Source organism: Silurus aristotelis (genome assembly GCF_946808225.1).
Source record: "Silurus aristotelis genome assembly, chromosome: 12".
NCBI classification, from domain to species: Eukaryota; Metazoa; Chordata; class Actinopteri; order Siluriformes; family Siluridae; genus Silurus; species Silurus aristotelis.
In genome coordinates this window covers 8,113,388-8,132,476 of record NC_139585.1, presented here as the reverse complement: position 1 = coordinate 8,132,476, position 19,089 = coordinate 8,113,388, and the positions used below count along the sequence as shown (strand labels likewise).

Below are 19,089 nucleotides of genomic sequence, written 5' to 3'. Positions count from 1 at the left end.
TATATATTATTTATATTATATTTAAACAACTGAAGAATTCCAAATAAAAATTATAAATTGTATAAATGCTACTACTATTAATAAATTAATAAATGAAAGTAAAAGTGAACAAAAAGTTGAATCTACTACATGATCACAAACCAAAGAATGGCACTCGAATTTTGAAACCTGACACCAAGAATTATTTGCCCCAAAGAGACGACATTTATTGACCAAGGAGCGTTTTTGATGAAACATTATTAAAGCTGTAATAGAAGTTTAGTGGTAGGCAGCACTGCAAACTTCTCCCAATGGTACCGTGGAGTTTCTGAGTTTAATCAGAGGTGAAATTGTCATTTAAAAAATTGCTCCAATTCTCTCAAACTGAAACAAACTACTCCCTGGGGTGCTGCAAATGTCAGCCTTCGAAGTGACTACAGCCATCAAACCCACTGCATCATCCAACACAAAATCCCTAAAGACCAGGCAGGGCCCAGCAACACACACACACCCACACACCCACACACCCACACACCCACACACCCACACACAAAACCTAAACTGCACAACAGAAACACATGCACCATAATGATGAGAAAAAAGGAAGAGATCAGAGGTCATAATGAGACCCCTGTTACCATGGATACTGGAAGAAAGATTGTGGGTTCTTCAGTGTCCATCATGATGGTAAAGCTCAGTCATGACTCAGTGATGGAGGACAGACAGAAAGTGACAGAAAGGAAAGGATGGAGACTGATGGAGGAGCAGAAACTCAAGTCTGGCAAAGAGTAAAAACAGTCAACTTTTCAGATACATGTATTTAAATGACGTGACTTTATTAAGCAATGTGTATTATCAAGTATAAAAAAAGTTACGTTCATTTGTGTTGTGTATATTTCTATTTTCCAAATACAGAAATTTTAAATCTGGCTTTTTTTTTTTTTTTCGGATCGTTAGGGGCAACAATTTAATACAAATCAAACTGAAATGATTAATTATTAATAATAATTATTAAGTAAAAAAAAAAAAATTAAAAGCGCACTACAGAGAGAACCGTCTGACCAAATAATTGCGAGTGGTACTTCAGTAACGGCCCTCATTATGCAACACTTGTCCAAAAAATAAGGGAAAAAAAAAGTCTCCAATGAGAAATGTCAAATTTGAAGCAGAGGAAAGAGAAATGTTACAGCAGAGGAGCAGAATTTAGATCGAGACGCTTTAACAGCATTTCACAAAAAATGTGCATCTTTACTTGATTTTCTAGCCGATACCTTAAAGTCCGACGCGTCTTTGTTGACAAAAAAACGATTGGCATACACCAAAGCTATGTTAATCCCGAACCTTACTTTCAGAACTCAGTCATTGAATTCTTTCAAAAAAAAATCATAAACAGAAAAATTCACTCCACTTGTAATAACAGCGAACTCTGCCCTGGCGAGTGGTGTCACATTCTCCCTCCATCACTGGAATGGAAAGGAAAGTGTCATAACAATGTCAAGGAATATCTGTGTCTCCTGACTCAGGTGTTATGACAACTTGACAACAACATGATCAAAGTTCTTGCCTGTACACGATGTTTTTTTTTTGTAAATGTTTCTGCAGCCTTTTCAGTTGTCATGAAGATCTCATGAATATGCACTAGATAGGGGGGGGGGGGGGGCTGTCAGAAGAGAATAATCTACGATGACTTGACACAAAGAGGAGTTAAAGATTCTTTTGAAGATTCAACTTTTAATTAACCAACAATAACTAACTTTTTATTTTAGAACAGTGAGTAAAGGATAATCTATGACCAGGTGTGTGTTACATGATTTTAATGAACAGTGTGGAGGCGAATACCCGCCCGATGCAAAGTGAAGAGGTGGAGTGCTTTGTGTCGGGTGGATATTTGCCTGAACATCATGCATTATAACAGTGTAACACACCTCTAGCTGTGTATTATCCCGTTTATACCGAAGACATTTTGTTAAAGCTGTCACTGATGTTTGCAGTCTGAAAGAGAAATAATGGCAATTTTCATTCACTACTTTATATACGGATCATCTGATCTGCAATTCTGCAGAGAGAAATTAGTGCAATACATTTATTTGAATAAATTATAATAACTTGTTAGGAGAGAGAAAGTTTGTGTGTGTGTGAGAGAGAGAGAGAGAGAGAGAGAGAGAGAGAGAGAGAGAGAGAGAGAGAGAGAGAGAGAGAGAGAGAGAGAGTTTGAGCATGTGTGAATTACTTGTGCCTGGGTCACATCAGCTTTCTCAGTCTGTATGCGACAGTAAGCGTATGTTGTTTTGTTGATCGCGGTTTACAAAGTGTTTTCTTTTTGAATGGTGATTAAACAGATTCAACCTGTGCATTCAACAGTTTAAATACTCACCTTCCAGCCAATTGGATTTGAGTATTTCACAGACAAAGGGATCAAATGTATTCTACCTTTTAATATAAAGTACGAGTACGGGGCGAATGAAATGCAGTAATCTCTGGTTAGTTCTCCAAATTAGGTCTTGTTTCCACTTGCCTGCAAAGTTTTTAATCATAAAGACTTTCAGATGACAGAAAACATCAAGTGTAACAAATCGCTAACACTGGATATATCTATACATGCTTAATAATCTTCTGCTGGCAAAAAAAATAGCATTTTAGGTTTTTACTTTACATACTAATCCAACCCAGCCATTAGGGGGGCACAAGCCAGTGCACTCTTAGTGCCGGTCCCAAGCCCGGGTAAATGGGGAGGGTTGCGTTAGGAAGGGCATCCAGCGTAAAACATGTGCCAAATCAAATATGCGGATCACAAATGAGAATTTCATACCGGATCGGTCGAGGCCCGGGTTAACAACGACCGCCACAGGTATCGTTAGCCGACAGGGTACCGGTGGAAATTGGGCTACTGTTGGCCAAAGGAGGAGAAGGAGAGGAGGAAGACGTCTACAGAGACGGCAGGAAAAGGAGCAGTGTAGGAGAGTAGAGGTTCGGGTTGGTACTTTAAATGTTGGTACTATGACGGGTAAAGGGAGAGAGATAGCTGATATGATGGAGAGGAGAAAGGTAGATGTGTTGTGTGTTCAGGAGACCAAGTGGAAAGGGAGTAAGGCCAGGAACATTGGAGGTGGGTTTAAACTGTTTTATCATGGTGTGGATGGGAAGAGAAATGGTGTAGGGGTGATTCTGAAAGAAGCATACAGTAAGAGTGTAGTGGAGGTGAAGAGAGTTTCTGATAGGGTGATGATCGTGAAGGTGGAAGTTGAAGGGATGATGATAAATGTCATCAGTGCCTATGCTCCACAAGTTGGCTGTGAGATGGAGGAGAAAGAAAGATTCTGGAGTGAATTAGATGAAGTGGTAGATGGTGTACCTAGGAAAGAACGATTGGTGATTGGGGCAGACTTTAATGGGCATGTAGGTGAAGGGAACAGAGGTGATGAGGAGGTGATGGGTAGGTATGGTTGTAAGGAGAGGAATGTGGAAGGGCAGATGGTGGTAGATTTTGCTAAAAGGATGGAAATGGCAGTGGTGAACACGTATTTTAAGAAGAAGGAGGATCATAGGGTGACGTATAAGAGTGGAGGAAGGTGCACACAGGTGGATTATCTTCTGTGTAGGAGATGCAACCTGAAGGAGATTGGAGACTGTAAGGTGTTGGCAGGGGACAGTGTAGCTAGACAGCATCGGATGGTGGTCTGTAGGATGGTTTTGGAGGCGAAGAAGAAGAGGAGGAAAGTAAGGTTTGAAAGAAGAATAAGATGGTGGAAACTGAAGGAGGAAGAGTGTAGTGTGAGGTTCAGGGAAGAGGTCAGACAGGGGCTTGGTGGTGGTGAAGAGGTGCCGGATGATTGGGCAACTACTGCAGGAGTGATGAGGGAGGCAGCTAGAAAAGTACTTGGTGTGACATCTGGAAATAGAAAGCAAGACAAGGAGACGTGGTGGTGGAATGAGGAATTGCAGGAGAGCATTAGGGGAAAGAGATTGGCAAAACAGAAGTGGGATCGACAGAGTGATGAGAAGAGTAGGCAGGAGTACAAGGAGATGCGGCAGCAGGTTAAAAGGGATGTGGCGCAAGCCAAGGAAAAGGCATATGAGGAGCTGTATAAGAGGTTGGACACTAAGGAAGGAGAAAAGGATTTATACCGATTGGCCAGGCAGAGGGACCGAGCTGGGAAGGATGTACTGCAAGTTAGAGCAATAAAGGATGGAGAGGGAAATGTGTTGACTAGTGAGGAGAGTGTGTTGAGAAGATGGAGGGAGTATTTTGAGCAGCTGATGAATGAGGAAAATCAGAGAGAGAGAAGGTTGGAGGATGTGGAGTTGGTGAAGCAGGATGTAGATAGGATTAGTAAGGAGGAAGTGAGAGCAGCGATTAAGAGGATGAAGAATGGAAAGTCGGTTGGACCAGATGACATACCGGTAGAAGCGTTTAGATGTTTAGGAGAGATGGCAGTGGAGTTTTTAACCAGATTGTTTAACAGGATTCTGGAAGGGGAGAGGATGCCTGAGGAATGGAGAAGGAGTGTGCTGGTACCGATCTTTAAGCATAAGGGAGATGTGCAGACCTGCAGTAACTACAGGGGAATTAAGTTGATCAGTCACACCATGAAGTTATGGGAAAGAGTAGTGGAAGCCAGGCTGAGAGAAGAGGTGACCATCTGTGAGCAACAGTATGGTTTCATGCCGAGGAAGAGCACCACAGATGCCTTATTTGCTTTGAGGATGTTGATGGAGAAGTATAGAGAAGGACAGAAGGAGCTGCATTGTGTATTTGTGGATTTAGAGAAAGCGTACGACAGGGTGCCGAGAGAGGAGTTGTGGTATTGTATGAGGAAGTCAGGTGTGTCAGAGAAGTATGTGAGGGTGGTGCAGGACATGTATGAGGACAGTGTGACGGCAGTAAAGTGTGCAGTAGGTACGACAGACTGGTTCAGGGTGAAGGTTGGACTGCATCAAGGATCGGCCCTGAGCCCTTTCCTGTTTGCAGTGGTGATGGACAGGTTGACGGACGAGGTCAGACAGGAGTCTCCCTGGACTATGATGTTTGCAGATGATATTGTGATTTGTGGTGAGAGTAGAGAGCAGGTTGAGAAGAGCCTGGAGAGGTGGAGATATGCGCTGGAGAGAAGGGGAATGAAAGTCAGTAGGAGTAAGACAGAGTACATGTGTGTGAATGAGAGGGAGGGCAGTGGAGTGATGCGGTTGCAGGGAGAAGAGGTGGAGAAGGTGGAGGAGTTCAGGTACCTGGGGTCAACAGTGCAAAGTAATGGAGAGTGTGTTAGGGAAGTAAAGAAAAGAGTGCAGGCAGGGTGGAGTGGGTGGAGAAGAGTGACAGGAGTGATTTGTGATAGTAGGGTATCTGCAAGAATGAAAGGGAAAGTTTATAGGACTGTGGTGAGACCTGCGATGTTGTATGGATTAGAGACAGTGGCATTGAGTAAAAAACAGGAGGTGGAGCTGGAGGTAGCAGAGCTGAAGATGTTGAGGTTTTCGTTTGGAGTGACGAGGATGGACAAGATTAGAAATGAGTTTATTAGAGGGACAGCACATGTAGGATGTTTTGGTGACAAGGTGAGGGAGGCGAGATTGAGATGGTTTGGACATGTGCAGAGGAGGGACATGATTTATATTGGTAGAAAAATGCTGAAGATGGAGCCACCAGGTAGGAGGAAAAGAGGAAGGCCAAGGAGGAGGTTCATGGATGTGGTGAGGGAAGACATGCAGGTAGTTGGTGTAAAAGAGGCAGATATAGAGGACAGGGTGGTATGGAGACGGATGATCCACTGTGGCGACCCCTAATGGGAGCAGCCGAAAGAAGAAGAAGAAGACTTTACATACTAATCCAATTAGGGAAAATTTCCTGTGACAAACACAATCACATTTGTACACAAACAACTGTGTGACCAATCAGATAGGAGTCCGCAACAACACCTTCATCCTGTCATCATCTTAGATGGGACAGTGTTGTGTCTAAGGAGGTTGTGAATGGAACAGAAGGCGTCCTAGCTTCCTTAATTGATTGTCTTACGTACGTTCCACTTTACCAGCCAAGCAGCACCTACTGCAGCGTGCCACAGCAGATGGGGAGACATGTTTGCCAACACACACACACTCATCAGCTGAAACATTCATAAAAGAACATTTCACTGTAGTGGATATACACAAGCAAACAAAAAGACCTGGGCACCTTCAACATAAAGTGGGAGCTCAGTGGTTAAGACTTAGTGCTGGACTTCTGATCAGAAGGTCGTGGGTTCAGATCCCAGCACTATCAAGCTGCCATTGCTGGGTCAGTGAACATTTTGCATAATTGTCGTACACATGACGTACAAACTCAGTGTTGAAATAAAAGTGAAATACATGCCTCTTGAAGCTCTAGATGCCAAAACGCTGCTCAACAGTATGCAATTTCAATAATTAGCAAGCTAAACAGGTCCATTATAGACAGCATCAGAGGAGAGAAGTAACGAAGCACAAATACTTTGTTACTGTAATTAATGAGATTTTTCTGGTATCAGTATTTACATCACTATTTTTCCTTTTTACTTTCAATCATTACATTTTTACCGAAATATCTTTCTATTAAGTACTTTCTACTTCTAACATTTTCAAACCAGGCTTGTTACTTTAGTTTCAATCCATTTGGTGACATGATCAATAGTTTTTCTTCTCACTGCGTGCCGTTTTCTGCACATCACCCTTTTTCAATCTACCACTCATTTCCTCTCTCTCACAAACCACAGACGTAGACTAGTGTACGAAGCTCACAATAAGCAGGGCAGAAGGCAACAAGAAGTACAATATGGGGTTAACGTGAATGAGACAGAGGGAGTCTGTGATGTAAAAATGACTAAGAACAGAGACATTCCTGATCTGCTTGTGTTCTATATGGTGAATGTTCAGCCTGGATACATTCATTAGGAAACAATTACAAAATCCGGAAATTCGTTTTGTAGTAATATTATTTATTTATTTATTTATTTATTTTAAAAGCACTAACACTAATTTTATGAACGTAAAATTATAAATACATACATAAAAATGAGTATGAGAATTATGTTATGAAAAATGAGAATTAAAACAGTCAGCGCAACATACGTTTATTCTCAAGGTTCTCTCTTTACTCAGATATAAAATATATAAACTCCACCGAAAAATAATTGTAATCACTAAACATTTGTTTTACTGATGCGCCAATCTCGAATCAGCTCCAAAATCTGCTTTGATGCGCACATCCGGCAATTTACCCTCTGAGATTGACAAACTCGCCAGTGCGTTTTGTGGCATTTTTTCTACATTTCTACATTTTCTACAACTCCGAAACAAATTCAAATTACTCTGTTTTTATTCGTCTAGTTAAGAGCAATACATTATTCGAATCTGTAAAGGTTCTACTTTTATTCGTATACACTCATAGTAACAAAACGCTGTGCTTTTGCAAAATAAATAACACACACAGGGGGCGCTCTCTGCTGTCTCTGTCATCTCCCTTCACAAACACAAATAAAACAACCTTGAAGCTCAGTGAATACTAGAAGTTAGAAGAGGTACAGTTTCACCGAGATCACCTCATTAACCGTCCGTGTGGGAACAGCAAAAGTTCAGTTTGGTGTCCTGATGATTCACGTAATTTGAACCACCATAATTACATTTACAAGAATATTTTGTCTTCATGCATGTTGGCGTCACTAATAATAATCATACATTTGCATAAAGCGTCCATATTTCTCCATGCACATGTTAGAGTTTAACATATTTTAAGTGTTCATTAATGTTACATTTAAAACAGATTGAAAATGTGCAATTAAATATATTGATTGACAGCCCTCATATTAATATGACGTGAGATCCAGTTACCAGCGTGACACTAAAACAGGTAACGTATTTTCCAGGCTATAAGCCACTACTTTTTTTTCCCATGTTTTGAACACTGCGGCTTAATCAACGAAGCGGCTAATATATGGATTTTTCCTGGGTTTTTCCCGGTTTCACAAACGTCAAGCCAAAAATCTGAGCCCCATAACATTAGACCAATGAAATTGCAGAACGGGTTTAGGTGAGCCAATGAAATCCTTTATATTAAATCACTTCCACTGAATCGGGCCGCACCACATCATAAATATGGATGAGGTTCCTCTGACGTTTGACCTGCCGCTCACTCGGACTGTCTACAGGAAATGCGAATCATTCGTCACGCTGAAAACAACCGGGCATGAAAAAACACACGTCACCTGTGTTCTGAGCTGCACGTCATCATGAGAAAAGCTTCTCCGATGATGATTTTTAAACGCACGACGATGCCAAAAGAAAAACGGAGGAAAAAAAAAAAGGAAGGAGGAAGACAGTGAACAATGACTTTCTTGGTAGGCTACTGTTTAGATACAAGCCGTGTAACAGACACTGTCTTTCATTAAAGCCTGTGTAAAGTTCATTAGTTTCAGTGTAGACCTGCGGCTTATAGACAGGTGCGCCGTATTTATGTTCAAAATAAAAATCTTTGTAAAATTCAGTGGGTGCGGCTTATATTTGGGTGCGCTTAATAGTCCGGATATTACGGTAGTAGTAAAGGCTACTTTTTACTTAAATACATGACAGAACCTAAACTTCCTTACTTTAACTTGTAAAAAACGTGTTAAAAACGTGTAGTCAGTACTTCAACTTATACCCAAGTATGTTATAACATTAGCATCTTTACTTCTCATTAAGTGCAGGATGTGTGTACTTTTGCCTCTGGACAGATTGAAAGTATAAGATTTCACCTAGATGTCTATTGTTAGACAGATTTGTTGATCTAGATTTCAGGAAAGCCATATAGGTTTATTTAAGCACTTAAAGCTGTAACTACATTTGCTTTATATAAAATTACTATGTTAGTAGATGTTTGAGACTATCCAGATTCCTTATAAACTACCCAGATTCCACAGGACCCAGAATTAAACAACAGACTTCAAGCCTGTTCCTGTGTGCTTCATTTTTAATATTGAAAGAAGGTTGAGAATGTAACATGTTGGAACTATAGGCACTACACAACACCCATGTCTTTATAACAAAGCTTGTTTACTACTTAAGCTAGTGGGTAAAACACTCGTATGAATTTAAATCAAATATGAAAAAAGGCTTTATGTTCAGGTATAAAGAAAGACTTTTGCACGTCTGTGCGTTAATAAAAAGCACGAGAGCGCATGGATCATTTCTAATTTGTGCTTTTCGATAAACACAGTGTAGTAGCGTAATATGTGGGAAGCATCAGTAAGTTTTAAACGTGTGTGTGTTCAGACTGGTACTCACAGTCCTGAGAAGAGCGATGCTTGAAAGTGAAGCGGAGATGACTCCTGTTAACATCCTCAATTGGGATGGCCACCTGGGAGGGGGGAAAAAAAAAAAACACAAAAAAAAAACGAAGGACTTGAGACACACGCCCAGAAACACACATTCTAATGTGCTGATAGATTGCGATCATTAAAAACACAAATATTAACTCTCGATAAATTACTCACACACACACACACGCATCCCTCATACACATACTTGCACACTCACACACACTCGCTTACACCCACCAAGGTTATTATTTTTAATGAAATCTGAGACAATCAATGAGAATATAAAATTTTTAATTAACAAAAATTTTGTTAAATCCATTAAATCATTGTGTTTCTGCTATTTAATACGCATGTCATATGACATACAGTGCATTTGGAAAGTATTCACATAACTAATCCCCCATTTTCTGTACAGCCTTATTCCAAACTGGATTAAATGCATACATTTTTCTCAATATCCCATATAATGACAGCATATAAGAAGTTTGTTTAAAATCTTTGCAAATTAATACAAAATGTGTGCTATGACACTCGAAATTGAGCTTGGGTGCATCCTGTTTCCACTGATCATCCTTGAGATCTTCCTACAACTTGATTGGAGTCCACCTGTTGTAGATTTAGCTGTTTGGACATGGTTTAGAAAGGCACCAATCTGTATATATAAGGTCTAAAACAGTGCATGTCAGAGCACAAACCAATCCGTGAAGTCCAAGGAATTGTCTGTAGACCTCTGAGACAGGACTGTATCGAGGCACAGATCTGGGGAAGGGTACAGAAAACTTTCTGCAGCATCGAAGGTCTCAGTGAGCACAGTGGCTTCCATAATCTGTGAATGGAATAAGTTTGGAATTACCAAAACTCGTCCTAGAGTGGGCCAAGGGATCAGGGTAGAAGGGCTATAGTCAGGGAGGTGACCAACAAACTGATGGTCACTGAAAGAGCTCCAGTGTTTCTCTATGGACGGATAGGAGAACCTTCCAGAAGAACAGATCTCTGCTGCACTCCAACATTCAGGCTTGTATGGTATAGTGGCCAGGCAGAAGCCACTCCTCAGTAAAAGGCACGTGACCGGCCGCCTGAAGTTTACCAAAAGGCACCTGAAGGACTCTTAGACCATGAGAAAGATTTAACTCTCTGGCCTGAATGCCAAGCATCATGTCTAGAGGAAACCAGGCACCGCTCATCACCTGGCTAATACCATCCCTATAGTAAAGTAAGGTGGTGGCAGCATCATGCTGTGGGGATGTTTTTCAGTGGCAGGAACTGGGAGACTAGTCAGGATCGAGGGAAATATGAATGCAGCAATGGTCAGAGACAAACCTGCTCCAGAGCTCTCTGGACCTCAGACCGGGGCGATGGTTTTATCTTCCAGCAGGACAACGACCCAAAGCACACAGCCAGGATAACAAAGGAGTGGCTACGGGGCGACTCTGTAAATATCCTTGACTGGCCCAACCCAGGGCCCAGGCATGAACCCGATTGAACATCTCTGGAGAGATCTGAAAATAGCTATGCACAGATGCTCCCCATCCAACCTGATGGAGCTTGACTTGGACTTGAATCTGTAATTTGTGCCAAAGGGTCTTCAACAAAGTATTGAGAAAAGATTTAAAAACACACTTCTTTCACATTGTCATTATGAGGTTTTGTTTGTACAATTTAAGAAAAAATTATGAATTTAATCCATTTTAGAACAAGGCTGTATCTCAAAATGTGGGGAAAGTGAAGTGCTGTCAATCAATTAATCAGCAAAACAATAATTTAACTCAAATGTACAGGCTGCAGTGAGGACCGCATACACTGCTGGTCAAATTCATAGATAGATGACAGCCTAATTTCTGACTAATTTTTTTATTTATTTATTTATTCATTCTTTCTTGTCAACTAAGATTCTACTTCCTGATAAATATTAATTTATGGTAATCGGCAGCAATGGAAACATTGGTGGTGCTTTAGTAAAGAGGAAGAATCCAGTGAAGGTAAAAGTGCATTATGATGCTCACAGTGAAGCAAATGCATCTTTCCATGAGACAGATTTGTAAATAATATACATACATAGTGAAATCTCTGACATGCGTATGGCGAGTAAAAACAAGCTGTAATGTTCGCAGGATCAGACAGTATTACGAGGTATTGCGAGGTACATGTTTAACACTGCAGGTTTAATAGTACAAGTGAGCTGTAATAAATGTCAAAACTAATAAACGAAATATTTGTAATATAACATTTAAACATCTAATAACAATATTAATGTAAAAATTTAATAACTGGCACACATTCGCATACGCACACACCCACATACTCACACTCTTTCACACAAACACACACACACACACACACACACACACACACTCTTTCACACAAACACACACACAACGCCTTCAAATAGTTTAGATACTAAAAACAAGCAGGAATAATTTATTTGCAAAAAGCAAAGAATAAAACACAAGATGTGCTGATGCAGAGAATGAATTCACCCCAGGATGTTCTCCCCTGTGGAGGAACTGAACTTTCCATTAATCTTCACCATATCAATGATCCCGTTTTCCTTTGTTAAATAATGTTTTAATCCATTCACTATTAGACTTGGAGATTTCATTTCCCTTTCTTTTATTTTAAGGAAATGCAACAAGCCCTGTATTTATTTTATGATCAAATGAAAAATTCATATTAGGAATTGTCACACAGCTATAAATAAACAGGTGAAAAGCTGAGCAGCAGTGAAAAACTGAAAGCACTACATCGAGTGCTGCTGATTCACTGCTCTTTAAATGGAACTTCGTTTATTTTCTCGACTCGGCACTTCCTGACAAAATAAACGGCTTTTTGTCGTCCCCCCCATACAGTGTGCGCATTCCATTTTCCTGAAGAAAACAAGGCTGGTTCTCTTTTTTGTTTAAATCCATGGAGCAGAAGTGCAACAGCACAAAACTTCCCACTTTCTCACCTTGATGGTCTCAAACCAGCGTGGCTGTTTGACCTGGTAGTAAATGACGGACTTGTATTCTGTAAATCCCTCGTCTCCAGCACCAGGAAAGATCACGTTCTGCACAAAAGACACATTGGATTGACCAACTTTGAGAACACTACAAGGTTTTTAACATACACAAATACAAGTCAAATTTGAGGGAACCGTCACCATCAGCATTTCTACATGGATTTTTCCAGCATAATGAAACCGAATGTTTAGCAGGGGTACATCATTAAAAACTTGTCACTTTGAGGTCATGCCCACTTCTGATTTACACTAGAAAATACACACACAACAATATATAAAGCTATAAATGTATTCACAGTGTTCTACTGCATTATATAATTGCTACATACAGCGTAATTTACACCTTACACAAAACTGTAAAAAAAAAAAAAAAAAAAAAAAAGTGAATATTAATATTTTGAATAGCTTCATCTTTTGGCTTCTTTGGGTCTTTTTTTTTTTTTTTAGATTACATTTATTTATTTTTCTTATTAAGCACCTGATTGGTTTCTTGATGACAATCCTAAATAAGCATCCTACACATGTATATGTTTGCCATGATCTATATTTTAAATATTTATTTTATGTGAAGTACAACCACAATTCCAAAAAAGTTTGTATGTGGGTAAAATGTAAATAAAAACAGAATGCAATGATCAACAATCCTCATAAACCCACATTTTATTCACAACGAAACATTGGATTCTTAATGGGCAACAATCCTTGGTCTTATTTGTCATCTTTTTTGTTTCATGACTCATCAAATGTTTTCAGAGGATAAAAGGTCATCATCTGAATGCTTTTATATGTTGCTGTAAAATCCAGTATACACCTTTTAGCATTGATGGCACTTTTCCAGATGTGAAAGCTGCCCATTTTATAGGCACTAATGCACCCCAATGGCATTAGAGATGCAGGCTTTTGAACTGATCACTGATGAGCAACCGGTGGGTCCCTCTCCTCTTTATTACAAAGATCATGGGCATCCAATATTGATTTTCAACCTTTCACACAGATTTCTCCAGATTGTCTAAATCTTTTAATGATATTGTGTACTGTAAATAAACAGATATACAAAGTTTTTACATATTGTGGGACATTTTCAGAATAATATTCATCAACATTAAATTGTGAAGGTTTTTTACAGATTGCTGAACCTCTGCCCATCTTTACTTGAGACTCTTCCTCTCTTAGATACAATTTTTACACCCAGTCATCTTAATGATGTGTTGCCAATTAACCCAATTAGTTGCAAAATCTTCTTCCAGCTGCTCCTTTAAAAAAAATAAAATAAATAAAAAACACTTACTTGTACAGGCTTTTCTTGCCTCGTCCAAACTTCTGCAGCCATTTTGCAGCCATCAAATCCAAAATTACATTATATTTCTCTTTAAAATGGTATATTTCTACAGTTTAAACTCAATAAAATGTAGGTGTATGAGATTTGCAAATCATTGCATTCTGTTTGTATAAATGTTTATTTTCTTATGTATGTATTCAAATATTGTTTTATTATTACTACTACAAGTTTCTTTTAAGCTGTAGATCTCACACACACACACACACACACACACACACACCCCTATTCAGCCCTATCAATCATCACTTAGAGCTTCTAACGCTTTAAGACACTCTAATTAAGCACTCTAACTGACCGGCCGTCTAACTGAAACAACAGGGGGTCAGTCGGCAACAGACAGGGGATAGACAGATAAATAAAGAGGTAAAAAGGAAGGTCAGAAACATACACAAGGACAGAGACTGATAAAGACTGTCAGAATTAATCTAGTAATTTCACTGTTTTAATATAATTAGAATGTGCCTCAGTGTAAATGTTAAGATACGAAATCAATCAAATGTTTTAGTTTTAAATATTTTACACAAAATGTTTTGCCTTTTGTCCCTTTATATAGTTTTTATGGCATTTAAGCAAAAGGAGTAAAAAGGTGCCCATGCACTACACACTTGTACTTCGACATCACTATCCTACAGCACATGTGGTAAGCGGAAAGTAAATCGCCATTTAGGACTTAACATTATTGTATGATGGATGTGGGGAAAACAAAGAAAGAGAAAATATGGCAGAGAGAAAGTAATAATAAGCGCAAGATACAAAAAGCGATATACAGGCATAGTTAAAGAGAAACATACAAAGATTGGGGGGGGGGAGAGAAAGAGAGAGAGAGAGAGATATTTCTGGACAGACGGAGGGGCAGATGGTGCTCCTCCTGCTCAACATCTTTAAAGGGCAGGTGGGCAAGAGCAGATTGCTCACCTGGCAACTAAAACAAAGTGTGTGTGTGTGCGTGTGTGCGTGTGCTTGTTGTAACAGAGTAGGAGAAGTCTGAATATATACCTCCAGTCTCTTGCCCTCCTCATCATACACAGACATGGTGACTTCCACATTCTTGGGTGTGGTTTTACTGCCTTTATCGAAGTCCCCATGAGTCAGCGTCACATAAATGTCATTCCGAACGTCACCTGCAAACAAAACGATAGCTTACTTCTCCAAAACACCAACACACAAAACAGGTACAGGGTATAAAAACGCATGCGGACGAGTTTCATAAATCATTAACGGCTATCAAACATCACAGAGCACAGCACGGTGGATTCTTTCTACTCTCACTGATGTTCTAAAGAAACCATTTTCTCGTACAGCGCACCACGTTTATAAACCTTTATAACTCAGCTCTGGGGTTTTATTGATTTCCAGAAATTTATTGCATAGGATTAAAACCCTCAGCGTGCAGAAACAGGTGTGTGCTTAACAAATGGAAAACGCAAGAGCCGCGGCAGAGAAGAAAGGAAAACGGCGCAGGGATTTGGGGTGATGAATGGGTTTAATTTGCACCTGGCATGATGATCTCAGGGAAGCCCATTTTGCGGGCGACGGCAGTGGAGCGGTCCACCAGGTGGGGGAAGTCCTTCCGGATCTGATGAATATCACCGGGCAACAGCTTCAGCGTGACCCAAAGCCCTAAGCAAAACACAGACATAGGGGAATTGAGCAATCTCAGACTTTCTGTAAGTAAAACACACGCGACTCCAAGTTCACACTCCTATGGGAATCTCTGCAGGATAAAATTCAGAGTTTGAGATTTTTGCCTCATGTGTAAACAGCTGTTTGTAACATGACCGTTAATACTGCAGAATCTTGTTGAGGCATTTTACCCTGCAGGACTGAACATTAACAGACGCCTGTATATAGAATTATAACTAATTCCCATTTCATGCTTTTTGTTGAAGGTTTACAGTGAATGGCATAAATTAAACAAAATGGCATAAATTAAACAAAAAGCTGTCGCATTTTATTTTATAGTACAATAGATCATTGTTTACTCAAGTCATTTCCAAATAAGACATGACAATATATAATACAAGTATTACAGAAGTCAAGAGAGACCATAAGCCCCCCAAGAGATCTCAACTTTATTTTTTCCTCATGATTTCATGAGTACATCCATCTTTACTTTAAGGTACAGACACAAGTGGAAATAGCTGGTGTGGGAATATAACTCCACAGCCCTGCATTTGAAACTTAGCTTTGATGGCTGCACATTTTTTTATGTTATCTTCAGGATCAGAAGCGCATTTATCTGCATGTTTTACACAGGTTTGGAAATTGTCTAGCACTGACAGTCACTTGACAAGGTGTCACTTGTGATTCATTTCCAGCTAATTCGGGAGGCCGAGTCAACCCAATGGTTACCGCATGACGCTTGATAGATGCTGCCTAAATGGTTTGCGGCTCAAGACAAATATTGATCCAAATCTCCGGGAAACAAAATGTAATTTCTGAGGAATCGTCATAAAAACCAATATAGTGTGCCACTGGCCACAACAATATGATGATAATGGTCAAGTGTTTCTTGCTGGTAATTTTTTTTCTATATATACACACACACCTTACATTGGCAAATAAAATGTGGACCATAGTGAAGGAATACAGTGATGCACAGTATGGGAATAAAGAGCAATAAACGCACAGGTCGGTGCACATCAAATAGACAGGACAACAAAATAGTGTACAGAGTGAAGTAGAGTGAGAAATCTGTCTAATCTATTTACTGTTGTATCAGCAATCAACTGGATGGAGGCAATACAATCCTTAATGATATATCGAGCAAAATTGAGTTAAAATGTCCAGTAGTGAAGGTCTGCAGTGATTGATGTACAGCGGTTACTGCTGTGAGTTAGTCCAAGTGAATGTGGGAGTCTAGCAGAGGTTTCAATATTCTCAGATTGAGTGTGCTAGTCAGCACCTCGTGTAGACAACTTGGTCATGCCTTGATTTTAAACCATAAGAGACACTTCTTTTAATACCGTGGCTTGGAGCACCAATATTCAGCGCAGCAGTGAGTAAATCTGCCACGTGTTTTTGGAAAAGGAGCTACTGTTATAATAAATTCTGACCCAGAAACAAGTGTGTATGCGGCTTTGTGTATATATTTCAACTGCACTATATTTCAACTGCACAAAATTGCTTTATACATGCTTAATATGAACAATTATTCAATATGATATTTAAAATCACACAAACATATAATTAAAATAAACAAAGCAATACAATGCGTTCTTTTTGTTGCCATTTTAAACGGCCACACATTAACCAATGAATGATCCAGAAAACCGCCGTGCTGACAGACAGGTGTCTCCACACAGCCTCACTGCACTGAGACTCTTCATTTAAATGTTTTTTCCACTGGTCCTCTAATTAATTACATCTCTGCACACTTTGCCTCTCGATTCCACACACAATCTCCATCAGCCGAGCTGCACTGTTTCACAACACCATCATTAGCAATCGTTTATAAAACAATTAGGTGGTGCAGTCTGGATTTGTTCTTTACAAATCCGTCGCAGAAACTTAAAAGCATTGAGAACGTAATATACTATAATGAGCTAAATGAATTGAATGGACACTCTTAAAAGTGAAAGAAGCTTTGAGACAAGTGCTTTGATTTGTCTTTAAAATAATATAAGATGCGTTTCCAGCGCAATTCAACGCCGCTCATCACCAGCTTTTAAAATATTTCAGAATTACCCACTTAATGATTATATCTCAGTGAGCAGAAAGGCATTGTAAGACATAAACATGTTTAAATCAGAGTCCAGCTGCCAATCAAATCCTCTCTGTCTGAATTGCGGGCGACATTTAGTGCTGCAGAGAACCTTGACACGACACCATCAGACCAGCAGACAGTTAGTTTGTGCGTCATAATAAATCCAGCTGGTGTTGAACCTGCTGCACTCCAGCTGGCATAAACACGGCACAGAGGGCAGTAAAGTAAGGAGAGGTCAGGCCATGCTAAACACACACTCGTGTGAGCTGCATTTTAATTAGGAATGCAACTAAAACTAGTACTTAACATTTACCCATTCAGTAATTGGATTTTGTATGTACAATAAAATAAGACAGTTTCTAACTTATGATGTTATATTACATTGTTAACTTGTGGTCGTGCAATTGAGGCAAGAGTTTTGAGAAGAGATTTAGACCACAGTAGTACTAGAAGCCGAAATTAATTTTACTGAAAACTGCCTTAGATTAGTTTTAAACTGCACTATTTTAATGGGATTCATCTTTTTTTATTAAGGACTGCAGGTCTCAAAGAGGTTCATCACCCTGAGAACTAAAAAAAATACACTTTTGTTCTCTGAATCTGAACTTTTCTTTCACACAAATATTTCACATCATTAGATAATTTAATTCAATTTTAACTGTATAGCACATTTACACAATGTGCAATTTCCCAAAGCAGCTTTACAAAATGAAATTGACTACAAATATAGATTTCTGATGAAGTTTCTTGTGAACAAAGGCATACAGTGCATCCGGAAAGTAATCACAGCGCTTTAATCCAAAATGGATTACGTTCATTATTTTTCTTCAGAATTCTACAAACAATATGCCAACGACATGAAAGAAGTTTGTTTGAAATCTAAATTTAAAAGGAAAAAAATCACATGTATGTGAGTATTCACAGCCTTTGCCATGACACTCGAAATTAAACTCCGGAGCATATCCTGTTTCCACTGATCATCCTTGAGATGTTTCTACAACTTGATTGGAGTCCACCTGTGGTAGATTCAGTTGATTGGACATAATCTGAAAAGGCACACGTCAGAGCACAAACCAATCCGTGAAGTCCAAGGAATTGAAGCACAGATCTGTGGAAGGGTACAAAATATTTCTGCAACATTGAAGATCCCAATAAGCACAGTGGCCTCCATCATCCATAAATAGAAGAAGTTTGGAACCAACAGGACTCTTCCCAGAGCGAGCTGCCTGGCCAAACTGAGCGATCACGGAGAGAAGGGCTTTAGTCAGTGAGGTGAGCAAGAACACAATGATCACTAAATGTGCTCCAGCGTTTCTCTGTGGGAGAGGAGAACCTTCCAGAAGAACAACCATCTCTGTAGCACTACAACAATTAGACCCGAATGGTAGAGTGGCCAGACGGAAGCCACTCTACAGAAAAAGGCACATGACAGACTGCCTGGTGTTTGCCAAAAGGCACCTGGAAGAATTTCAGACCATGAAAAACAAAGATTGAACTCTTTGGCCTGAATGCCAGGCGTCATGTCTGGAGAAATCTGAAACTGACGCGCCCCATCCAACCTGAATTAGCTTAAGAGGTTCTGCAAAAAACAATGGGAGAAATTGCTCAAAAATATGTATGCCAAGCTTGTAGCATCATACTCAAAAAGACTTGAAGCTGTAATTGGTGCCAAAGCGCTTCAACAAAGTATTGAACAAAGGCTGTGAATACTAATGTACAAGGGATTTTTGTTATTTTTCCATTTTTTTTTTTTTTTTTATAT

General features: G+C 39.5%; 1 protein-coding gene across 2 annotated transcripts in view; it reads right to left on the bottom strand.

The window, feature by feature from the left end:
- The window catches only part of dock1 (dedicator of cytokinesis 1), a 291,553-nt gene that overhangs the window by 214,209 nt on the left and 58,255 nt on the right, over positions 1-19,089 (bottom strand). For both annotated transcript variants that reach the window (XM_083556371.1, XM_083556372.1), the window contains exons 13-16: positions 15,116-15,241; positions 14,618-14,742; positions 12,232-12,330; positions 9,250-9,322 (exon numbers count right to left, since the gene is read on the bottom strand). In XM_083556371.1, the coding sequence (XP_083412497.1) occupies positions 9,250-9,322; positions 12,232-12,330; positions 14,618-14,742; positions 15,116-15,241 (423 nt within the window). The remainder of the gene's footprint in view (positions 1-9,249; positions 9,323-12,231; positions 12,331-14,617; positions 14,743-15,115; positions 15,242-19,089) is intronic.